Here is a 27,026-nt window from a genome sequence, read left to right on the forward strand (position 1 = left end):
ATAACCTTCAATACCGCGATGTATTTTATCGATCCCTTCAGTCGACTCCAAGACACTGACCTAAACAAAATCTGGCTCGACCGAGACCTCATAAGTTATACCTTCGGATCGTACGTCATACAATGAGGTGGTGAACATTGTTCGATTTCTTCCTCGGTTGGCCGTGACACGCTAGACCGGATATGTATATTTTAGAGGGAATCCCGCATGAGTGTGACGGTGCACGAATTCTACTTCAGCACCCAGTGGGTACCACGCCCTCAGAGAGGACGCTGTAGGAGGAGATCGGAGCGGTAAGTGGCGAGGAGGGACCTGTCAAAATAAGAAAAATTGCATCAGAGGTGAGTAGGATGAACGTGGATAAGTTCTGGGAACCTCTACCCAATATTGCATAGTATGGAAGACCCAAAGGCCCCTGAAGCCATATCCAAAATTTCTTAAAGATCCATCAGACCCAGAGGCGCACTGTACGGGTTGTATTTGGGTGATTTCGTTCAGCTGAAGGGGAGTCCAGTGATTTTATGTTACACTGTTGTTACTTTGTGTACATTGGAGAACAGCGTAATACTGTCTTGGGGACGTCAATTACGGTGACACACTACTGATTTTGTTCTGGCTGATCCCGAATGATTTGATTTAGGTTAGGAGACGACGCCATTAAAAGTGTGCTGGACAGACGGACTACCCCTCAGGGAACGATACAGCCGTTGATGATAATATTTGTTGCTAATTATATATTTACACACACAACGTGCAGCCCTCCTACAGGATTTCTCTCGACTCCCCCAGGTGACGCGAGATGTTCTCCCTGGGAAGCCTGAAGCCGCGATCCTCCGCCGGCGCCGGTCTGCTCTTCGTTCCTTTCCTCCTGCTGGGGGCACTGATGGTGCAGGAGGCCACAGCCCAGCAACGAGTTAATAAGTGCGGAGAGGCCGTGGGTGAGCCATCGCAACAAGATATCAGTCGCTGCGCGCATCAGGACGATCAGTGCCACAAATGCATCCAAATACCCGGGTGCCAGTGGTGTTCCCGAGTGATATCGCCCACCCAAGAGGGCGGGAGTGGTGCCAAGGTAAAGTGGTACTCTCTACAGTACTCCCTCCATGTCTCTAGGCGTAGTTTTTCTTTCTTTCTTTTTTCTGTAAGGATTGTTCTGATTCTTTTTGCTGGCTCACCCCATTTCTTTTTTGAACATTCGTGTTTCGGGTGTTTTTGAATAATTTTTATCATACCGAAAGTTTACTTTTAATGTCGATGTTTCAGCCTACCATCTTTGCTCCCTTTAACGTTTTTAGCGGCCCTATATGACCACGATGTTGCGGTTAAAAAAATAACAAGTCAAATACACCGATTGTTGTATGATATCTACGTGCGCGTGCAGAGTATATATAGCTACCGTTAGCAACTTGTAAACTACCCCTCCATTTACCCAATCTCAACGGAAAATAAGTAAACTTGACTCAAAAATGTCCAAGTGTTAACACTCAATTGCCGGGTAAACTAACTTGCAGCTAGCACTAGCGGCTACTAAAGTAGCCTATTACCAATGATGTTTATCTTATTCCACAAGAAATCACCATGACCGTCAGATGTATATTGTGACTCGCAAAACCTCTCTCCATATATATATATATATATATATATATATATATATATATATATATATATATATATATATGTATATATATATATATATAATTTTTTTTCTTTCTTTTACTACGCCCAGTTATTTTATTCAGTTCGAAGAAACCCGCTCATTACCTAGGTGATTTGGGGATAGTTTCTACTCAGTGCCAATGGTCTTGTACTATCCCACCTAACCACTTCTGTGAGTCACCCCTTCATCTGTATATTGTCCCCATTGATAAAAGCACTGGATATCACAAACTAAACACCAAGAAGATTTAATCAAGTTAATTCCAATGAAGAAATCCACAGGTCAGCTGTTACAAATACACTTAACCTCGGAATGTGTGTACAACGGTCGGCCATGTTGACCGTTTACTATCTAAAGGGACGCTTTAGCTTGGCGGAAGTCTAGTGATAAGACCTTTTCGCGTCCGACTACTCCGAACTTGTGATGCTTTTTGAGTAAAGTGACGCTTTCGATCTTCTGAATGTCATTATGAATGATCACAGTTAATGATGATGTTGATGCAAGCGACGACGGCATTTGGACAAGTAAATCCCCAATTTTATTATTATTGTTTTACTCTCAATATTATTGTGTTTGTGTACACACACACACACACACACACACACACACACACACACACACATATATATATATATATATGTATATATATATATATATATATATACATATATATATATATATATATATAATTTAGTGGAGTGTTATGTGTTCGTGTACACGCCGAAACTTGCTAGACTATTGCGAAACAGCCCAGAAACAGATGCAACAAGGCTTCAGAATCACGTGAAACGCGGCAACAATGTTTCGGAGGCAGCAAGACTTCCTATGACGTCACTCTCTCTTTACAAGATACATCATTTCCTCACCAGTGGAAAATGACGCGCTGGCCCGTCATGACTAGAAAGAAAAAACTTCGTCACAAATTTCAACATGGAAAGAAAACGTTATGACCTCACAATCTCACCAATTACGACGTCATATATCTTCCGCTAGGCGATTTTATTCACTGGAGAGGGCCTCCCTCTTCCCCCCCCCGCCCACCCTTACTTATCCAAGGGTAACATAATGCCTTTCCCTCTTATCTCTCTCTCTCATGTTTTATGTTCTTCTCGGCAGAACTCCTCGAATCGCCACTGTTTCCCGACCAGCTTCGATCTGTCCTCCGTCTGTAAGCCAGAGGACATCGAGGTCCCGTGCAACGAGGCCCACAAAATCAGAGATGAGCCGCTCTCCGGTAATCTCTCTCTCTCTCTCTCTCTCTCCTGTGTCCATAAATGTGTGTATTTGTAATATACCATGCTATAATTTTTTCATTTGGTTTTGTTGCGTATGTCTCTCTCTCTCTCTCTCTCTCTCTCTTGTGTCCATACATGTGTGTATTTGTAATATATCATGCTATATTTTTTCATTTGGTTTTGTTGCGTATGAACCGAAAGATTGAAAGAAATTTCCATCGGCCTGGTGGAAGTTTTATCATAGTAATTTGTCAGTGTTGTGTGTGGGCGCGTCCAATCCATCGCACCTAGCCTGTGTGTAATCTCTTGATTATTTATCAGGATTTAAATATTCCTCTTTCTCCTCCCAATCTAACGCCTCCCTCCTTCCTTCCCTGCCTCTCCTCGCCCACAGAAGTCATTAAGGGAAAGAAAGTTCAACGTAAGATCATCCAGATTCGGCCCCAGCACGTTCGTCTCGATCTTCGAAAAGGTAAACAAAGCGTTCGTTTGCCCTTGTCTGTGCCGGGAAGTCTCCCGGTGACGCCCACCATCACTTTTAAAAGTAATCGAAAAATAGGAAAAAGAAAAAAAAAAAAACTAGATTTTGAGATTATTAGAATTTTCTAGTATTTGTATTATGGAAGCATTAACATAAATGAATACAATATTAAATAGATGTAACATTGTATTTGCACAAAACATTTCCTTTTGATTAATATCAGACGTTTTGCAAGTAATTGGACCCTTTTTAATTGAGCTGTTTCACTAGTATTCCTGGTAGAAATTGCACCATTGTCTATAGTTACAAGAAAAACAGCATGGATATTTATAAAATTATGAAATTTGAGATTTGTAAAGTAAATTACAGTATTTCACAAGAAAAAAAGATTATTGCAGACTTGAGGTGGAGAGTGTCACATAAGCCACTCCTATTATTTTCTTTCAAGGAAACAAAGAATTGTTTTTTATTATATATTAATAGAAACTGATTTATATATAATGCATTTCTAATATATTTGCATAATACAAAAAGTAATGTAAAAAAAATGCTTGAAAAGGATTTTTGTCTCTGCCAATCAGGAAATTGGGATTCCAATATAAGTGACTTAAAAAAGAGAGGGAAAAAATGGCAGGAGCTTCACTTTAACTCTTGTGAGCAGCTGTAATGTCAAAAGTCTTATAATGCCACTGTTATAAACCACCAGCTCCCTCCCCCATTAGGCACACCGTACAACCTTACCCTCAAGTTCCGGCAAGTAAGTGACCACCCAGTAGACTTGTACTACCTGATGGACTTGTCCAACTCCATGGGAGACGACAAGGAGAACCTCTCAAGACTCGGATCACTCCTGGCAAAAACCATGCGTGCCCTAACATCCCAGTTCCGACTTGGCTTTGGGTCCTTTGTAGACAAGGTGGCCTTGCCCTTTGTCAACACCCACCCGAAGAGGTAAGGACTCCCCCAACAAAAGTATCTTTTCTCCTTTGCCTTCAAGAGTATTTCATGGGGATGTCACAAACTAGGCCCTGTATTTGAGTTGGTACATCGAATCATAAACCATAAAACTCGAGCAGTTCCTGCAATTCAGGTTCTAGAACATCTATTTAGCCTCTTTTAGATCATTTAAATCTCACTGGGGTTAAGAAAATGGTGGAGTGCAATTACTTAATTTAATATGTACTGTACATAAAATACAATTTGCCTTTAACTTACAGTAACAATGAAGTCTATGCAAACAGAGTGCGAGCATGATAATCAGAAGGGGCCAAAAATGACCCGTGCATCTTTTTATACTACAGCCGTACAACACCAGTGCCATAGCACAGGTGCCAATGTATGCTGGTGTAAGCTATCCTATCACTGACAAGTTAAACACCATATGAGGACGGAGCCTTTATTTGTACAACGTTTCGCTTATTACAGCTTTTTCTAGGCGAAAACGTTGTACAAATAAAGGCTCCATCCTCATATGATGTTTAATTCGTTAGTCTTGTCGGCAACTGCTACTTTCATGAAAATATCCTATCACTACCCAGCTCCACACAATTTACCCATTTATTTTTGTGTGAAGAAGGCTCACAATATATCCACTACTACTCATCTAAGACATGAAGCATGGGGAGGCCCAGAGGTGAGGACCCTACTTCAAGTCATCATCTTGATTTACGTGCCCTCTGACCTCTGAGGACAGGAGGCTCCAATTTTGTAGTCCTCTGCTGCCAGCTTCCAAACCTTCTGCAGCTTGGATGACAAAAATAAGATACTCCTGTCAACAACTAGAAATCTTACTCTACATGCTTAAATAAACCTACACGTTTTACAATATACAGTACCTAGAAAGCAGGTACTGTGGCTCCAGCCAGGACATGGCTTGACACCATACTTGCACTCTTTGTGAGTAACACATCATGGAACTTGACAGGAAAAAAGTGCACTGCATACACTAGTGTCCCAAGACTTTTACAACTAAAAACATTACTGGGTTCTTTTTTCATCTTTTTTTTTATAGTTGTAAGAAAAGTTATTTATTTATTTATCTATCATCATTTTTCCAAGTATTTCATGATAAAAGTAAACATCCATACTTCCAGTATTGTTTTTTCTCTTAACAATTCACAAGGAAAAAATACTTTTACTAGGTTTTAATAAAGAATAGTAGAAAACTTAATATAGCAGAATTTAGTATATGGTACTTAATATTTAATTCAATTTAGTAATTTAGTATTTGATTATTGTGGTAAAACCCCATTCTCTCCAGGTTACAGGAACCCTGTACTGGCTGTGCCCCACCGTTCACCTTCATAAACAATCTCAAGCTCAACGAAAACGACAAACTTTTCACGGTAGGGTTTTGTGATTTTTGTGCAATTGTGACAGGGATGGATAGTGACCAGCAACAGGTATCTACACAGTGGTCCTGGTATAGAGATGTAAGAATCATCCCCTTGCAAAACATCTTGAAGTCTTCAAACTCTGCCAATGCCCTCACCTCCATCACCAGTTACAGCACCAAGTGTCTGTCTCTAGAGTCTATGCCTAGCCTTAGATCTCTGTCTGTCATCTTCAACTATATTTCTTCCACCTTTATACATAAGGACAGTGTGGATGGGCAACTGCTCCCCTCTCACTACCACAAGCCAGCAATTTTAAATCCCACACCATGACTCTTGGGTTCCCAGGTGTCAAGTTCTACTGTAGTGCTGACGTCTTACTGCACTGCCTCTGATTCAAGCAATTGTGGCAGGTCCTTCATCAGTGAGGAGCTATGATGGGTGGAAAAATTGTCTATATTTTTTACATATTTATCTATTTATTCATTCATTTTTTATTAATTTTATTTCATTTTCAAGGTACTTTATTTTATTCATTCATTTTTTGTAGGTGTGGTGTGGGTGTATGCTTTGATTTGGCAACCTCCCATGAAAGGGGGAAAGGTTCTTTTGGTATAATTATTATTATGATGATTATTACGGTATATAATCATTTTCAGAGCCTATCAACACCTCAACATGAAGAACCTGCATTGACTATATTGTAGTGGGGACATGGCATTGCAGTTGGTGAAAGTCAGTACATCAATGATTATATTGTAGTTAACATTTCTCTGGTCTTTCCACAGTTAGAGGTGATAAATGCTCAGATCTCCGGTAACCAGGACTCCCCTGAAGGAGGTTTTGATGCGCTTATGCAGGCAATTGTGTGCCAGGACATCGGTTGGAGGAACGCGTCCCGAAAAATTATCATTTTTTCCACTGACGCTAAGTTCCACCAGGCAGGAGATGGAAGGGTAAGTGGAGCCACAGCTTTTTAATTCCAATTGGATGGGGATTAAATACTGCTAAGGAATTGAAGTTGCTTATAAATTGTTTTCTTGAACTTGTAGCAACATGAAATCATGGAGCCTGAATTCAATATATACCTAGATCCAGTACATATTACATACATACACCCAGGACTTGCATAAATATATTTGTAGGTAATATAGCCCAAGCTGGAAACAATACATGTATAATAATTGGCAAATTAGGTCCGATAAATTGGATAGTAAGAGACAAGACCCCCATGAGCACTGCTCCTTTCCTATATACTACAATTAGGTGTAAAACACACGCACACACACACACTTCATTCAACGGACGGCATAGAGGATGTTCTGAAGAAAAAGTTAAATTTTCGTGGATCCCAAAGCAAAGGAAGTACCTATTGTATTTACAGGGTGGGGGGGAAATTGCTCGTGGTGTAGTGGGAAAGTGAGGAAAAAGGAGAAGGGGAGGGATTACTGAGGGAAATGGAAGGAAATGAGGAAGGGGAGGACTTGGTCCAAGAGGCCAGACGGCTTGTAAACAAACGCTGAACCGATGATTTGGATTTCGATGATGGGACTAACAAAAATGTAAAGATTAGAAACATAGATAAGAGCAGTACAATGGAAGGTGAGGATAATAATTTCCAAGGATTTAATGAGGGGGCGGCGGATACCAACCTCCCCCGACTGGCAAAACTGGAGGAAAAACTTGAACAAATGACTGAACATTGGGAGATTAGGTTCGGTAAAATGTCAAAAATTGCAGAGAGAGTTGAAAAATTGGAAGAACTAGAGAAGGCGAACAAAAACTTAACTGATGAAATAGAAGAACTAAAAAGACAGTTAAGAGAAGTAAAAGAGGAGAATGAAGAATTAAAGAGGAATAATAAAGAAAACAAAGAGGCCATAGCTAAAGAAGCTAAGGGTTGGAAGACAATCCAAGAAAACAGTAAAATTGCATTTACTGATATAATTAAACAGCAAATGAATGAACAAACTGAAGACTCAGTTATCAAAGTGATGAGACAGAAGGAGAATATTGTAAGAGACTTAGCAGACAAAAAGAAATGTATAATTATATTAGGAATGGAAGAGAAACATAACCCAGATAGAACCTCAAGAATCAAAGAGGAAAATGAAAAATTAAGCAGTTTACTACAATTAGTTCAGGAAGATGAACCAGAAATAATGAAACAAATCGAAGAGAAGTTCAGACTCGGAAAGTATAGTACAGATAAGACCAGACCAATTAAGATTAAATTCAGGTCACAAACGATGGCAGAGAATATCTTATCCAAAACAGGGAAACTAGCAAAAAAGGTATGGATAAAAAGGGAAATGAATAAAGGGGAAAGAGAGGAAGAAAAAAAAAAAGACTTGAAGCTAAGGAAAAAAACGAGGACAGAACAGTCAGAAAAAGAGAGATTCTATTGGAGAGTAGTGAATATGAAACTAAAGCAATTCGACATACAAGAGAAAAACAAAAGGGAAACAGAGAACACAATGGAAGTGGCAGAAAACTAAGAGTGTCATACACAAATATAGATGGATTAATAACAGGATTGAATGAGCTGAATGATTATTTGAAGGAAAAAGAACCGGACATAATGGGAATTGTAGAAACAAAATTAAAAGGTCCACTACCACCCAACAGTGTAAGACATGATGCATATAATTATTGGATTAGAAACAGAGAGACAAAGCAAGGGGGTGGAGTTATGTTCCTGACTAAGAAGGATATAAACGTGAGGTGTGTCACATATGGAAAGAATACAGTAGAGATGATTATGATTGAAGTGGAAGACAGAGATAAGAAGAGCAGAAAGTTTGTGATAAATTATGTGCCTCCGAAAACAGCCTCGTGGGAAGAGAGTGAACATAAAAGTATGTTAGAGGACACAAAGATAACATTAAATAAGATAATGGAAGATGGAGGAAGAATAGTTATGATGGGCGACTTTAATTGCAAAGAAATCTGCTGGGAAGAAATGACAGTAAAGGGTGGAGACGGCTCATGGGGAAATGCTCTACTTGAGATGATTACTGACAATACAATGACACAGTGGATACAGGAGAACACTAGGTATAAAAATGAGGAAGAACCATCGAGACTAGACCTAATAATTACATCTGAACCTAGAATAGTGGACAAGATTGAATATAAAACACCAATAGGTAAAAGTGACCACATATTGATTGAACTGGAACTAAATTAAGAAAAATACATGAAAAGAAATGAACAATATATAAAAGGAAGAATGATGTATGAAAAAACAAACTTTGATAAAATAAGAGAATTCTTTCAAAAAGAAAACTGGGAAGAAATATACAAAGAAGAAACAACAGTGGAAGAGAAATGGAATATTTTGACAAAAATTTACAAAAAAGGAGTGGAAAAGTATGTCCCAAGACAAAAACAAGAAAAAGAATATGTAAAATGCTGGTACAATAAAAGTTGTAGGGAGTTAAAAGACAAAAGAGACAAAGCTTGGACCAGATTGAAAAAAGGCAAAAGGCCTGAAAAATGGAAAATATATACTTGTTATAGAAATGAATATGTACAAACGTGCAGAGAGGAAAAGAGAAAATATGAAAAAGATGTCATAGAAAAGTGTAAAGATCAACCAAAACTATTTTACAGATTTGTAAACAACAAATTGAAAAACAAACAAGACTTGGAGAAATTAAGACAAGGAGTTGAATACACAGAGGAAATTGAAATGGCGGATATTATGAACAAACATTTTAAATCAGTGTTTACAAGGGAGAACATACAACCTGAAGAGATTGAATGGAAAGAGAAAGTCCCTCCCATGAAAGAAATAGAAGTAACAAAGAACGAAATACAAACACTTGAGTAATCTTGATATCAGAAAATCGCATGGACCAGATGAAATAGCAAACTGAATTTTGAAAGAATGCAGGAATGAACTGGCAGACAAAATACATAGCATAATAAACAGTTCCTTGAAAGAAGGAAAAGTTCCAGAAGATTGGAAAAAAGCAAATATAGTACCCATATATAAAGGAGGAAATAAAGAAGACCCTACCAACTATAGACCAGTCTCTCTAACAAGTACAATAGCAAAAATTTGTGAAAGAATTGTCAAAAGTAGATGGGTAAAATATTTAGAAAAAAAAAAACGTGTTAAATCCAAGGCAATTTGGATTCAGACAAGGACGATCATGCGTCACCAATTTAATATGTTTCTATTCAAGGCTAATAGATATAATACAAGAAAGAGATGGATGGGCTGATTGTGCATTTCTAGACCTAAAAAAAGCTTTTGACAAAGTACCACATAAGAAGTTGCTTAAGAAATTAGAAACTGAAGGAGGAATACAGGGCAAACTGCTTAAATGGATGGAAGACTTTTTGCAAGGAAGAAAAATGAGAGTAGTGATAAGAGACAAACACTCAAAATGGAATGAAGTAATAAGTGGTGTTCCACAAGGAACAGTTCGGGCCCCAATAATGTTTGCTATATACAGTATACTCACTATCCAAGTTACGACCTAGATCGGTTCCGACCAACCGGTTGTAAGTCGAAACGGTCGTAACTCGGACTGTATACATTCGAGGTGTATACTCAAGGACATATGATGCAGAGCGTAAATCCAGCTCAAATGTCTCGTTTGTGGCCTCATTGTAGAACATTCTCAGTGCAAAATATCCAATACTCTTTGATTGTTATACTAAGTAATAAATTGATAATAATAAATTAATAGGATAGGATAAAGAAAGAAAATATATTGCACAGGATTCTTATTAGAGACCGAAAGTACAAATTAACACAAAGATACAAAATATAAAAAATAGAAAATAGGCATGTATAAAAAAAAAAAAAAAAAAAATCCACTTTTTGGTTGCACGTCATCTACACTTTCTTCGTGCGTACGGTTGAGGGAAAGATCAGGCAGTAGGTCTGGTGAGGCACCATAGGGGATCCGTTGGTATCCGCTGGTCGAGGCATAATTAATAAAAAGAGGTTGGAGTAATAAAGGCTTAATAACATTTAAAATAATGCCCTCAAATGTACATGAAAACAAGTACAAGATTCGCTTCTATGCACTGGGCTCAATTGTCGCCTCCCATGCGAAAACGTGTGGTCTCTCTTCATAAGAAAAGAACAATAATCATAGCATAACGTTATTTCATCAAATAAATATTTTATGCAAAGAATAGTACAGTGAGATATATTGTCTTATTGAATATAAGATATTATACTTCAGAACTCCAGGAATATCATAGACTTGGGTTAAAGTTATTTGTATCTATATTTGTACACTACAGCTTTCGACTTTCGACCAATAGAAAACTCGAACCAGAATGAAAAGTACGAATGCAGGACTACTGTAAACCGACTCTGTCTTGGCTTTCGGGAAAGCGTGTATCACCGATCTGGCAAAACTGCTCTTTCTGACCATTCCCACCTGCCCTGATTATCGGTGGGAACTGGGAATCGAAATACGGTATAATATCAATTCCAGTAAAATTATGGTATATGGTAGACATCGTAAGGTAGATGGTAGACACACACTAAATTATGGTAGAAATACCATAAATATGGCAGACAGCGCAACCTTGGTGAGATGCTGTGCTGCCGTAACTGTCGTATGGGATGCTGGACGCCACGTGCAAACGTACAGTAAACCAGTAAACTCATAATATGTGCATGTAGGCATCTGCTGAATGTGGTCGTAAGTACGGGTGGACGTAAGTCGCACAGGTCATAACTCAGATAGTGAGTGTATTAATTATATGGATGACAGATTTGAAAGTTATATGAGCTTCTTTGCAGATGATGCAAAACTGTTAAAAAAAAGTGAACACGGAAGAAGATTGTGAGTCACTACAGAGTGATCTAAATAAAGTACAGGAATGGAGTAGGAAGTGGGAGATGGAGTTCAACACTAAAAAGTGTAGTATAATGGAATTTGGAAAAAGCAAAAACAGAATAACAGGATCATATAAATTGGGAGAAGAAGGAATAAAAAAAGTAGAAAATGAGAAGGACCTGGGAGTCATTGTTATGAATAATATGTCACCTGAGAAACATATAAATAAGATTTTTGGAGAAACCTATAATTTAATAAGAACAATCAAAGTGGCATTTACATACCTGGATGAAGAAATGGTGAAGAAAATTCTAATCACTCTGATAAGACCAAGATTGGAATATGCAGCAACGATATGGTCACCAAGTACAAAAAAAATGTATAAAAAAAACTTGAAAGAATACAAAGAGCAATCACAAAACTGGCACCAACACTCTCAAAATTAACATATGAAGAGAGACTAGCAAAACTTGAACTACAGACACTAGAGCAAAGAGAGGAGATTTGATAGCTGTTTACAGAATCATGAAAGGCATAGAAATTATTGATAGAGAGAATCTGATAAAATGGGATGATAGAAATACAAAAGGACACGGAAAGAAAATCAAGAAAGACAGCTATAGAGATGTGAAAAAGAACAGCTTTCCTCACAGAGTAATAGACAGTTGGAACAAATTAGATGAGAAAGTGGTGTGTGCAAAAACAATACATAAATTTAAAAATAGTTTAGATAGAATGAGATATGAAGACGGGACACTATGAGCATAGCTCCCCTTCCCGTAAAATACTACTAGGTTAATACACAATTGTCGAAGTAACAGCAAAGATTGGAACTCCGGAAAAAAAAGCAAAATTCATGGATCTCAACAATGAGGGAGTTCCTGTGTTGTATTGGTAGGGAAGGGGAAAGCTTGTGGTGTAGTGGGAAGGTGAAGAAAAAGGAGAAGGGGAGGGATTATTAAGGAAAATGGAAGAAAATGAGGAAGATGATGAACAGGTCCCAGACGTCAGAAGGAATGTCAACAAAAGATGCGCAAACGACAGAGATGAAGTCGAAGAAATTAGTAAAAATGTAAAAATTAGAAATATAGATAAGAGCAGTGCAATGGAAAGTGGAGATCATTATTTCTATGGATTTAATGAGGGAGGAGATGACAACCTCCCCCGATTAGCAAGTCTAGAAAAAAAAAAATAACAAAAATGAACGACCAGTGGGAGGTTAGGTTTAGTCAACTTGCACTGATTACACAAAGAGTTGATAAATTGGAAGAACTAAAGAAGGAGAACCAAAACCTAAATAAAGAAACAGAAGAATTACAAAGACAGTTAAAAGGAGTAAAGGATGAGAATGAGGAATTAAAGAGGAATAATAAAGAGAATAAAGAATCCATAGAAAAAAAGGTTCAGGAAAATAGCAAAATTGAATTTAGAGATATAGTGAAACAACAGATGAAGGAAAACACTAAGGACATAGTTGTTAGGGTGATGAGAGAGAAGGAGAATATAGTAAGAGACTTAGCAGATAAAAATGAATTATAATTATATTAGGAATGGAAGAGAAACATAATCCAAATAGGACTACAGGAGTAAGAGAGGAGAAAGAAAGAGAGAACTATTTACTAAAATATTTCAAGAAGGTTAACAGGAAATAGGGAAATAAATTGAAGAAATATACAGACTTAGGAAATACAGTATAGACAAGACCAGACCAATTAAGGTTAAATTCAGATCACAAACGACAGCAGAAAATGTCTTATCAAAAACAGGAAAACTAGCAGAAAGTAATCAGTACCAACTGGTATGGATAAAAAGAGAGATGAATAAAGAGGAAAGAGAGGAAGAGACAACAAAAAGAATCATAGCCAAGGAAAAGAAAACAAGAACAGAACAGAGTCAAAGAGAAATTCTATTGGAGAGTAGTGGATATGAAAGTGAGGAAATGGTTCATAGGAGAGAAAAACAGAAGGGAAACAGAAAACAGGATGGAGGTAACAGAAAATTAAAATTGTCCTTCACAAATATGGGTGGATTAATAACAGGCTTGAATGATTACCTGATGAAGGTATATATTTGATTTCCAGTTATTACATTCAGATATGAACTTATGTATTGTTTGAGGTTGGGATCACCTTCTAAACTGTTTCACATATTTATGCGTCTACATGGAAAACTTTATTTCTTCTCATCCTTTTAACATGTGGTCTTTCATAAATTACTACCATGATCTCTTCTATCAATGCAATGTATGGATGTGATTCACCATACAGTAGTGATCATGAAACAAGTGAATTGATCTCTCTCTCTCTCTCTCCCCATTACCTTCCTTTGCAGCTGGCAGGTATTGTGACTCCTAATGATGGACTCTGTCACCTGGATGCGAGAGGTCACTACACCAACGGCCTAATGACCGACTACCCCTCCATCTCACAGGTCAGTCTCATTCAGGAGTTAGAATATAAGAACATGCATCAGATCAAGATCTGATTGAACCATACAAGCAATATGCTTGGTGTGAGCAATTTTTAGATGTCTATCTAGAAATGAGAAGTTATTTGTAAATATAAAAAAGCCAGGCCACTATGACTAGTTGTCAAAATAGTCAATAATTCTTAGCCACATTGTGCCAAGTCATAGAATGCGAAAATATGGATTAAAACTAAAAAGATGCCTATATTATTTGTTATATGCTTGTCTAAATTATTTATGAAACTATATGTTTGATGAGACCACATTATCAGGTTATTCATTCCATCAATTTACCACTCTGTTACTAAAGTATTGTGTGTGTGTTGCTCAAGATTTCTTAATTTTGTAGCTATGACCCTTTGTTCTGTTATTTTCTGATAGGAAAAAGAATCTTCAAAGTTGAGATTATCTATTCCTATAAGTTGACCTCAAATGAATTCATTACTCTACAAGAAGTCCCACAGGTTCCTACTAACCTCAGCACCATGTCAACAATACCCCACATTACCATCATCATTGTTTGCACAAAGTGATTAGTTAATATTGTCATCTCTTTAAATTAAATTGACAATTTATTTTTCTTCCACTTGTGAGGTCCTTTTTTTCACTTTCAGATCAACAAAAAGGTCCAGGAGCACCAAGTCAATATCATCTTTGCTGCAACTGAGGGTAACATTGAACTCTACCGTGAACTCTCCAACCACATTGCCTACTCCTCATATGGGGTGATGGATCGCTCATCCTCCAACATAGTTGAGCTGGTGAAGGAGCAGTACAAGGTTAGTGAAGAAATGAAGACTGGAGGGAAGACAAAGGGGGCTGAATATAACTAACACCATTTTGGCTGAATGAAATTTGATCATAGCCACATATCTTTAGTAAGATAGACCATGGGCAATGGATTGATTGGATTGATGCCAGCTGTACCAAAGGGGAACAAACTTGTTAACTTTTTATATGATTTTCATGTATATATATATTGTCTAGATATTAGTTATCAGTTTACTGGCTGAAGTGCAGACAAAGGCAATTGATCAATAATGCAGTAAATAAGTATAGATATGACTGGATGGTGGTGGACAGTGGTGTTAGAACATAAGAAAATAAAAATTAAGGAGATTGCAAGAGACCATAAGGTTGACACTAGGCAGTTCCATGACTGTCACCACTTGTCATCCTTATCCATAAAGTTGTCTAACCTTTTCTTAAATATATATATATATATATATAGTTTCAGTGTTCACTACATGGTAGTCTATTCCATTTGTTGACCACTCTATTGGTAAAACAGATTTTGCCTATTTCCTTTTTAAATCTAAATTCATCCAATTTGAATTCATTATTGTGAGTCCTACCATGTTTTCTTAATATGATGACCTTGTTTACACCATCCTTGTTAAAGCCTTTGATCCACTTGAACACCTCTATTAGATCACCCCACACACTGTGTCTTTCCAGAAAGTGTAAGTTAAGGTGCCTGAGCCTGTCCTCATAAGGTAAATTTCTGAGCCCACGAATCATTTTGGTCATTCTCCTCAGTACTGATTTTAGTGAATTCATATCTATTCTATGGGACAGAAACCAAAACTGTACCACATAATCAAGTCTAACTAATGCCAGACAAAGTTTGGTGATTACCTCTCCACTTTTATTCATAACCATCCTAGCAGTAACACCTAATGCTCAGTTAGCTCTATTCCTGGCACTAAAGCACTGTTTCCTGGATTTAAGGTCGAAATTTACTAGAACTCCCAAGTATCTCTTGCACTCAGTTTTCTCTGAAAAAAAAGGTGTTATCCAAGCCTGCTTTCTGGGTTGTATTTACCTACATACATATACCAAGGCTTTTTCCCCCTTACAAGGGAGGTAGCCAAAAAGGAAAAGGCATAAAATCACTTCCACCCATTCCGTCCCTGAATACACTCCACACCCCTCCACCCTCCCTTTTATCTTAGCCCCTCCTGGATGACGGGTCATCCCTGCATCCTGTCCACTGCCCTGGGTCAGAAGCAGTGTCGCAAGACACAGCACATCCACAGCAAGGCCACTTCATTAAATCGGCGACCCCCCCTCTCCGTCCCCCCATTGCATAAAAGGAGAAGACGGGGAGAAATCCCTTCGGGCTGTGTCAAATTTTGCTCACACATACTACCTCACCCCCCATCCCCCCACCCATTCCACCTCATGCAATCACAACATCATCCATATACAACCATTCTCCATTCACCCCTGTCTTCTGTCCTCTCCCGTCCTTCCTCAACAGACATTCCCCTCTTCCCCAAAGCCCCCTTCACTCCATCCATCCACCTCATCCTAGGACGTCCCCTCATGTTCACTCCCTCCACATCTGCCTGCCATACCTCTTTTACTAGTCTTTCTTCACTCATACTTTCCATGTGTCCAAACCATCCTAATATTCTTTCATCAACCCTATCTCCCAGCTCCCTTTCCACCCCTGTTCTCCTCCTCACCTCCTCATTTCTCACTCTGTCTAGCCTAGTAACCCCCATCATACTTCTCAGACACCTCATCTCAAACACATTCAAACTCCTTCTCTCTTCTTCTCTAATGTTCCATGTTTCTGCCCCATACAGTGCTGTTGGCACAATCACTCCTTCATACAGTCTTCTCTTAGCATCCTTTCCCAAATGTCTATTCCTCATTACACTCTTTAATCCACCAAGGCATTTACTCGCTTCTCTCAATCTACATTCTACCTCCACCTTCACTCCACCTTTTCCTGCCACATTTGCACCCAAGTACCTAAAACTATCCAATTCCTCCAGTCGCTCTCCCTTAATGCTCACTTCCAGTCTACTGCCACTTTCACCCCTTGTACATCTCATCACCTTACTTTTACCCACATTTATCTTTAGCTTTCTTCTATCACATACTCTCCCAAACTCTGCCACCAACTTCCTCAATCCCTCCTCCGATCCTGACACAAGCACAGTGTCGTCCGCAAACAACAGCTGGCTCACCTATTTTACCTAGTTGTATTTTACGGGAAGGGGAGCTATGCCTGTGGTGTCCTGCCATTGTATCTCGCAGTGTCTAGTTGGCTCTTAAATTCATGAATGGTTTTTGCACACACTATTTTTTTTTTCCAGTTTGTTCCAAGTGTCCACCATTCTATATGGAAAACTGTTCTTCAGATCTCTTCTATAACTATGTTTTTTGAGTTTCTTTCCATGTCCTCTTGTGTTTCTCTTGGCCCAGTTTAACAAGTCCCTTCTATCAAGTATTTCTGTGCCCATCATGATTCTATAGATGGTCAGTAGGTCAACTCTCTCTCTTCTTTGCTCCAGAGTTGGTAACTCCAATTTAGCCAGTCTCTCTTCATATGACAAGTTTGAAAGTGCAGGAGCCATTTTTGTGGCTGCTCTCTGGATTCTTTCTATTTTCTTTATATTCTTTTTGGTACTGGGTGACCACAATATCACCACATATTCTAGTCTAGGCCTTATCAGTGTGACTAATATTTTTTTAATAATTTCTTTGTCCAAATATGTAAATGCCACTTTTATTGATCTTAGCAAGTTATAGGATTCTCTGACAATTTTGTTTATTTGTTTATCATAGGACAAGTCATTTGAGATAATTACTCCCAAATCTTTTTCAGATCCCACTTTCTTTACCTCCTTAGTTCCAATTTTATATTGTCCTGATATTCTATTTTTACTTTTTCCAAACTCCATTATGCTACACTTCTTAATATTGAAGTCCACTTCCCATTTCTGACTCCAGTTCCATACCTTATTCAGGTCTTCCTGTAGTGATTCACAATCCGTTTCAGTTTTTACTTTCTTTAACAATTTAGCGTCGTCTGCAAAGAAGCTCATGTAACACTGGGCATCATCATCATTGTCATTCACATAAATATCAAACATTATTGGAGTCAATACAGATCCTTGCGGAACTCCACTGATCACCTCCTTTCAACCTGAATATTTTTCTCTGAGCACTACTCTCATCTTTCTACCAATCAGGAAGTCCTCCATCCATTTTAGTAGGTTTCCTTGTATCCCTCCTATATGTTTCAGGTTTTTTAAATGATTTTTTGTGTGGTACCTTGTCAAAAGTTTTTTGTAAGTCCAGGAAAGTGCAATCAGCCCATCCATCCCTTTCTTGCACTATGTCTATTAGTCTTGAGTAAAAACATATTAAGTTTGTGGTCCATGATCTTCCTTGTCAGAACCCAAATTGTCTTGGGTTTACTATATTATTTTCTTCCAGGTGTTTTACCCATCTATTCTTGATAATTTTCTCACAAATTTTGGCTATCGTGCTTGTTAGTGAGACCGGTCTATAGTTAGTTGGTTCTTCCTTGTTTCCTCCTTTATATATTGGTACAATGTTAGCATTTTTCCAGTCTTTTGGTATTTTTCCTTCTTTAAGTGAGCAACTTATTATATTATGTATTTTGTCCATTAGTTCTTCTTTGCATTCTTTTAGAATCCAATTTGCAATTCCGTCTGGGCCATGCGATTTCCTGACATCAAGGTTTGATAAATGTTCCATTATTTCTTTTTGTGTTATTATTACCTCGCTCATGGGAGGAGATCACACTTCATTTCTTTGGTCCCATTATTGTGCCTTCTCTCTAGTGAAAACAGACTTGAAGTGATTATTCATGACTTTGGCCATTTCTAGATCTTCTGTGTATTCTATATTTCCTTGGTGTAGTTTCACCATTTCCTGTTTATTTTCAAGTTTACCATTGACATATTTATAGAATAGTTTGGGTTACTCTTTGCATTTATCTACAATGTCTTTTTCATAGTTCCTTTTTTCCTCTCTTGGCACTTTTACATACTCATTTCTATAGTTTATATATATTTGCCATTTCCCATTTTTTTTTTTTTTTTTTTTTTTTTTTTTTTTAATCTTTTCTCCATCTTTTCCAAGCTCTGTCTCTTCTATCTTTTGCCTCACTGCATCTTCTGTTGAACCAGCATTTAATGTACACTCTCTAGCTTCTGTCTTGGTACGTTCATTATAATTATCCATCAAGATATTTCATTTCTCTTCCACTTTTGTCTCTTCCATGTAAAATTTTTCCCAATTTGCATTCTGAAAGAATTTATTTAGTTTTCCAAAGTCTGTTTTGTTGTACATCAATCATCTTTTCCTGTGCTTTTCATTTCTCTCTTTTTCAGTCCCAATAAGTATATTGTCACTCTTTCCAGTTGGTGTCTTGTATTGAATTTTATCCACAATTTCAGGTTCTGTTGTAAATATTAAACCTAGTCTTGATGGCTCCTCATTATTTCTGTATCTGGTGTTTTCACTGACCCACTGTGTCATCTGTATATTCCATGGTCATGTCCCGTAATACATTACCCCACAAGTCTTCTCCGCCTTTCACTGTCATGTCCTTCCAACAAATTTCTCTGCAGTTAAAGTCCCCCATAATTACCAGGTTACCTCCCCATTAGTATCTCATTTAATGAATGCCTTGTATCTTCTAGCCTTTTCATATGCTCGTTCTCTTTCCAAGCATTCGTTTTTGGGGGCACATAAGTCACCACAAACTTTCTATTTTTCATGTTGTCTTCGACTTTTATCATGATCAGTTCTACATTACCTTTGCCCTCTGCAATTTTTGTCACATTCAAGTTTTTCTTAGCAAAAAAACATGATTCCTCCTCCCTGTTTCTCGTCTGTTTTTAATCCAGTAATTGTATAGCCCTTGTCCAACATTGATGGGTGGCATTGCACCCCTTAATTTAGTCTCCACAAATCCCATTATGTCTGTTTTTTCTTCTAACAGACAGTCATTAAGTTCATTCAGTCCTGAAATTAATCCATCAATGTTAGTATAGGCCACTTTTAATTTTTTCCTTTCTCCTTTTTTTTTTTTTTTTTTTTTTTTCTCCTGAGTCAAACTTTTTATTGTTTTCCTTCATTTTTTATGTCTTATTCCATTTAATCTCACTGCAGAGATTTCATTTTGGACATCCACAATTTCTCCCCACCCATTCAGTACAAACCAGGTTTCCTTCTTTTGTGGTATATCCAAGAATTTTCCTCTTCTTTGGAGCACAAACGAAGAAGCTATGTTTCCCATTTCACTGACTATGTACCATATATACTCGTGTATAGCTTGCACCAGTGGATAGGTTGCACCGTTAGTTTGTGGATGTCAAAGTGGTTATTTATGGTTGACCCATAGGTCGCACTATAATCTGGCAATTTACACGACCCATTCAGACATATAAATGATCAGATATTTACCTTTTTTCAAAACTTTACTCACAAAATTTTATTATCAGAACACATGTAGATTGTCCAACTGTCATGCATGCACATAATGCAAACTTACATAAACAACAGTTGCATTTCTAAAACTATAATCGTAAACAAATGCACTTGCATAAAAAAATGTTATAGTCAACTTGACCAAAAAATCAATTCACAATAAGGCCATTATTTCTAAGGTCTACAACCCAGTCAAACAATTCTTTTTCAAGACTGGTATGGAAATACTGAAAACCTTGTTGCTCTCCTGGATTTCGGCATTTCTTAGCTGATTTTTCTGCTTTCTCTATCCCCTCACTATCTTTTCTGAAACCCCAAACTCCCTTTCTGCAGATCTGTTTCCATGCTCTTCTGCGTGATCCACCGCTTTCAGCTTAAAACCTACTTCATAGCTCTTTCTCTTACTGGTACTCATGATTAGGGTTAGCAGTTATTAGGCCTAAAACTCCATGCAATCTACCATAGATCTAACAGTACAGTAGGCCTAATGGAAGTTTACGAAAATGATTTTTATTACGAAAATCCTAAGTTTGTTCAAGTTGCATTATAGGATGTTATGCTACGAAAACATAATTTTCACACATATCATACAAACGCAGCCACGAGCAGTGTTGCCGTTCTGCGGAAACTCGTCATCAAAACGGATAGATACGTCATGCTGCGGACATGACGTCATCAGTGGAATTATGTCCGTAATGTCCCTTTTCTTCTTAAATTCAGAAGTATATGGTAGAAAAAGATAAAATTACAATTCGGTATGTCTTGTTATTGTATTCCCTAAATTAGAATAGGTTTAATCACATACAAATATTACTATGAATGGTGGCAAGATCTATATATACCAGGTCTAACCACTTCCGACCGAATTTTGAGGTGTTGGCGCAGCGAGCCCGTGAACGTCACCTGGCAGTTCAAAGTGGGGTTCGCGCGTCCTGTAGCTGTCAGTTGTAGCTGGTGCGTCGTCCGGGTATGTTGTTGCCTCCGCTCGCACCGCTCCTCGCAATTAGTTATATTCTGACAATGAAGATCTGTATATACCGCTATATATAGATCTCGAGAATATGGCTTATTGTGACATTAAGGATTGTGGCTCAAACCAAAGAGGAAGTAAGCCAAATGTTAATTTTCATCGTTTCCCTGCAAACACACACACACAAATGTGAACGTGTACACATATAAGCACACACGACGATATCTCCCCTTCCCGTAAAATACAAGTATATAAACGCGCGCGCGCACACACACACACACACACACACACACACACACACACACACACACACACACACACACACACACACATTTAAAAATTGTTTAGATAAAATGAGAAATGAAGACGGGACAACACGAGCATAGCTCCCCTTCCCGCAAAATACAACTAGGTAAATACAACTAGGTAAATACACACACACACACACACACACACGTGAACGTGTACACATACTGTATAAGCACACACGACAATATCTCCCCTTCCCGTAAAATACAAGTATATAAATACACACACACGCACATATATATAGTATAAGGGACCCGGATTTCTGGGACAACAAGAACAGCATTACCAAGTTTGTATCCCGCCCAAATATGAAAATTTTCATCGTTTCCCTGCAAATAAACACACACACACAAGTGTACACATACTGTATAAGCACACACACACACGTGTACACATACTGTATAAGCACACACGACAATATCTCCCCTTCCCATAAAATACAAGTATATAAATTTACACACGTTCGATTGAGTAAGAAACTCGGTGGAGCGGTTGGTTGAGACTCAGTCGTCGAAGACGAAATTGTCGGTGATACCTGGTTCGAATCCCGCTAAAGCTTGAAATTTTTTCAGTATTGCTGCGCTTCGAATCGTTACTCCAACTCTCGTGTTTGGGATGTGTGTGCGTGTAAGTTTATAGATCGGACATATTAGCTCTGAGCTCTCTTCCAGGAGGGAAATAGCTGTCGATCACGAGTCCAATACATGATCCAAAAGACCAAGGTGAATCACACACACACACACACATGTGAACGTGTACACATATAAGCACACATGACGATATCTCCCCCTCCCGTAAAATACAAGTATATAAACAAACACACGCACACACACATATGTGAACGTATACACATATAAGCACACACGACGATATCTCCCCTTCCCGTAAAATACAAGTATATAAATACACACACGCACACACATACACACACACTTTCAACGAACGGACGGCTTGAAGAACGCTCTGAAGAAAAGTGAAGATTGTGGATCCCAACGCAAAGAGAAGTGCCTTTTTGTATTTGCAGGGTGGGGGGAAATTGCTCGTGGGGTAGTGGGAAAGTAAGGAAAGAGGAGAGGGGGAGGGATTGCTGGGGAAATGGAAGGTAATGAGGAGGTGGAGGAAATGGCCCTGACGGGCCGCCGTAAGGTAGACAAACGACCCCAAGACGAGTTGGATGATGACGACATGTCTAATAGGAATGTGAAGATTAGAAGTATAGATAGTCCCAATATATCAGAAAGTGATGAGAATATTTTCAAGGGATTTAAAGAGAGTGGGGGGGGACACAAACCCCCCCCGACTGACAAGACTAGAGAAGAAGGTTGATAAGGTGATCGAGGACTTGGAGAGTAGGTTAGGTCATATGAACACCATTTTACAAAGGGTTGAAAGATTGGAAGAACTGGAAAAGGCGAATAAAAACTTAACTGATGAAATAGAAGAACTAAAAAGACAGTTAAGAGAGGTAAAGGGGGAGAATGAGGAATTGAAGAAGAATAGTAAAGAAAACAGAGAAACGATAGCTAAAGAAAGTAAAAATTGGAAGAAAACCCAAGAAGGAAATAAGATTTCATTCACTGACATAGTCAAACAGCAATTGAAAGAACATACTGAAGACTCAGTTATTAAAGTGATGAGACAAAAGGAGAATATAGTAAGGGATTTAGCAGACAAGAAGAAATGTATAATTATATTAGGAATGGAAGAGAAACACAACACAGATAGAACCACAAGAATCAAAGAGGAAAATGAAAAAGTAAGCCAATTACTAGAATCAGTTTAGGAAGATGAACCAGGAATTATGAAACAAATCGAAGAGAAATTTAGACTCGGAAAGTATAGCACAGACAAGACCAGACCAATTAAGATTAAATTCAAGTCACAAACAACGGCAGAGAATATCTTATCCAAAACAGGGAAACTAGCAACAAGTGAACAATACAAAAAGATATGGATAAAAAGAGAAATGAATAAAGAGGAAAGAGAGGAAGAAAAGCAGAAAAGACTGGAAGCTAAGGCAAAAAACGAGAACAGAACGGAGTCAGAGAAAGAGAGATTCTATTGGAGAGTAGTGAACATGAAACTAAGGAAGTTCGACATACAAAAGAAAAACATAAGGGAAACAGAGAACACAATGGAAGTGGCAGAAAACTAAGAGTGTCTTACACAAATATAGATGGATTAATAACAGGATTGAATGAGCTGAATGATTATTTGAAAGAAAAAGAACCGGACATAATGGGAATTGTAGAAACAAAATTAAAAGGCCCACTACCACCCAACAGTGTAGGACATGATGCATACAATTATTGGATTAGAAACAGAGAGAAAAAACAAGGGGGTGGAGTTATGTTCCTGACTAAGAAGGATATAAACGTGAAAGGTGTCATATATGGAAAGAATACAGTAGAGATGATTATGATAGAAGTGGAAGACAGAGATAAGAAGAGCAGAAAATTTGTGATCAATTATGTGCCTCCGAAAACAGCCTCATGGGAGGAGAGTGAATATAAAGGTATGCTAGAGGACACAAAGATAGCATTAACTAAAATAATGGAAGACGGAGGAAAAATAGTTATGATGGGCGACTTTAATTGCAAAGAAATCTGCTGGGAAGAAATGACAGTAAAGAGTGGTGATGACTCATGGGGAAATGCTCTACTTGAGATGATTACTGACCATTCAATGACACAATGGATACAAGAGAACACTAGGTATAGAAATGAAGAAGAACCATCGAGGCTAGACTTAATAATTACATCTGAACCTAGAATAGTGGACAAGATTGAATATAAAAATAAAATATTTAAAAGTGAACACATATTGATTGATCTGGAACTTAATGAAGATAAATATATGAAAAGAAATGAACAATATAGAAAAGGAAGAATGATGTATGAAAAAACAAACTTTGATAAGATAAGAGAATTCTTTCAACAAGAAAACTGGGAAGAAATATACAAAGAAGAAACATCAGTAGAGAGAAATGGAATATTTTGACAAAAATTTACAAAAAAGGAGTGGAAAAGTATGTCCCAAGACAAAAACAAGAAAAAGAATATGTAAAATGCTGGTACAACAAAAGTTGTAGGGAGTTAAAAGGACAAAAGAGACAAAGCCTGGACCAGATGGAAAAAAGACAGAAGACCTGAAAAATGGAAAATATATACTGGTTATAGAAATGAATATGTACAAAAGTGCAGAGAGGAAAAAAGAAAATATGAAAAAGATGTTATAGAAAAGTGTAAAGATCAACCAAAACTATTCTACAGATTTGTAAACAATAAACTGAAAAACAAACAAGACTTGGAGAAATTGAGACAAGGAGGAGTTGAATACACTGAGGAAATGGAAATGGCAGAAATTATGAACAAACATTTTAAATCAGTGTTTACAAGGGAAAATATACAACCTGAAGAGACTGAGTGGAAAGAAAAAGTCCCCCCTATGGAAGAAATAGAAGTAACAAAGAATGAAATATTGACACACTTGGGTAATTTTGATGTCAGAAAATCGCATGGGCCAGATGAAATAGCAAACTGGATTCTGAAAGAATGCAGGAATGAACTGGCAGACAAAATACATAGCATAATAAGCAGTTCCTTAAAAGAAGGAAAAGTTCCAGAAGATTGGAAAAAAGCAAATATAGTACCTATATATAAAGGAGGAAATAAAGAAGAACCTACCAACTATAGACCAGTCTCTCTAACAAGTACAATAGCAAAAATTTGTGAAAGAATTATCAAAAGTAGATGGGTAAAATACTTGGAAAAAAACAACGTACTAAATCCAAGGCAATTTGGATTCAGACAAGGACGGTCATGCGTCACCAATTTAATATGTTTCTATTCAAGGCTAATAGATATAATACAAGAAAGAGATGGATGGGCTGATTGTGCATTTCTAGATCTAAAAAAAGCTTTTGACAAAGTACCACATAAGAAGTTGCTTAAGAAATTAGAATATGAAGGAGGAATACAAGGTAAATTGCTAAATTGGATGGAAGACTTTTTGCAAGAAAGAAAAATGAGAGTAGTGATAAGAGATCAGCACTCAAAATGGAATGAAGTAATAAGCGGTGTCCCGCAGGGAACAGTTCTGGCCCCAATAATGTTTGCTATATATATTAATGATATGGATGAAGGAATTGAAAGCTATATGAGCTTCTTTGCAGATGATGCAAAACTACTGAAAAGAGTGAAAACTGAAGAAGATTGTGAATCACTACAGAGAGATCTAAATAAAGTACAAGAATGGAGTAGGAAGTGGGAGATGGAGTTCAATACAAAAAAGTGTAGTATAATGGAATTTGGAAAAAGCAAAAACAGAATAACAGGATCATATAATTTGGGAGAAGAAGGAATAAAAAAAGTAGAAAATGAGAAGGACCTGGGAGTCATTGTTATGAATAATATGTCACCTGAGAAACATATAAATAAGATTTTTGGAGAAACTTATAATTTAATAAGAACAATCAAAGTGGCATTTACATACCTGGATGAAGAAATGGTGAGGAAAATCCTAATCACCCTGATAAGACCAAGATTGGAATATGCAGCAACGATATGGTCACCAAGTACAAAAAAATGTATAAAAAAACTTGAAAGAATACAAAGAGCAATCACAAAACTGGCACCAACACTCTCAAAACTATCATATGAAGAGAGACTACAAAAACTTAAACTACAGACACTAGAGCAAAGAAGAGAGAGAGGAGATTTGATAGCTATTTACAGAATCATGAAAGGCATAGAAATTACTGATAGAGAGAATCTGATAAAATGGGATGACAGAAATACAAGAGGACACGGAAAGAAAATAAAAAAAGACAGCTATAGAAGAGATTTGAAAAAGAACAGCTTTCCTCACAGAGTAATAGACAGTTGGAACAAGTTAGATGAGAAAGTGGTGTGTGCAAAAACAATACATGAATTTAAAAATAGTTTAGATAAAATGAGAAATGAAGACGGGACCCCACGAGCATAGCTCCCCTTCCCGTAAAATACAACTAGGTAAATACAACTAGGTAAATACACAAACACACTGATAATAGCAATGAGCTAGAGAGATAACGGGGGAGAAATATAATAGTTCCAGTCTTCCTTGGCGTTTCACAGTTTTCTTCAGTGTTTCACAAAGAGAAAACGGAACCATCCAAATGAAGTCAGAAGCTGCGCAGAACGGCTCAAACGGTTAGACCTGGTGTATATACATCTTGAATGGTGGTACAAGGTGATTACCTGCACTGGACTACGGAAATGTCCAGCTCAGTATTTATTAGTAGACTTCCTCGTTGCATTTGCCTCTGTGACATATCACAAAACTACCATCCTCCCTCACCTACACTTTTCCAGAGTGCAATGTAACCTAGGTTGGCCAGATACAAGTCCATATGTCACATCATTACATTACAATCATATCACTGGGCACATCGACAGCTTTCTCAGATACAGCAGTAGCCCCTGTAATTAGACTCTAGTACGTTTTCTTTCACTAAATGA

General features: G+C 37.6%; 1 protein-coding gene across 2 annotated transcripts in view; it reads left to right on the forward strand.

The window, feature by feature from the left end:
* The first annotated feature begins 222 nt into the window (after positions 1-222).
* The window catches only part of LOC143028524 (integrin beta-PS-like), a 49,854-nt gene continuing 23,050 nt past the window's right edge, over positions 223-27,026 (forward strand). The window contains exons 1-9 of one of the 2 annotated variants that reach the window (XM_076190744.1): positions 223-293; positions 790-1,072; positions 2,774-2,891; positions 3,287-3,364; positions 4,096-4,324; positions 5,634-5,718; positions 6,495-6,662; positions 13,851-13,949; positions 14,600-14,764. In XM_076190744.1, coding sequence (XP_076046859.1) covers positions 800-1,072; positions 2,774-2,891; positions 3,287-3,364; positions 4,096-4,324; positions 5,634-5,718; positions 6,495-6,662; positions 13,851-13,949; positions 14,600-14,764 — 1,215 coding nt within the window. In that variant the 5' untranslated portion in view covers positions 223-293; positions 790-799. Of the gene's footprint in view, positions 342-789; positions 1,073-2,773; positions 2,892-3,286; positions 3,365-4,095; positions 4,325-5,633; positions 5,719-6,494; positions 6,663-13,850; positions 13,950-14,599; positions 14,765-27,026 lie in introns of both variants that reach the window. The other variant, XM_076190743.1, reaches the window with a different exon arrangement.

This window comes from Oratosquilla oratoria, chromosome 9 (genome assembly GCF_046742065.1).
Source record: "Oratosquilla oratoria isolate Oo_2021 chromosome 9, ASM4674206v1, whole genome shotgun sequence".
NCBI classification, from domain to species: Eukaryota; Metazoa; Arthropoda; class Malacostraca; order Stomatopoda; family Squillidae; genus Oratosquilla; species Oratosquilla oratoria.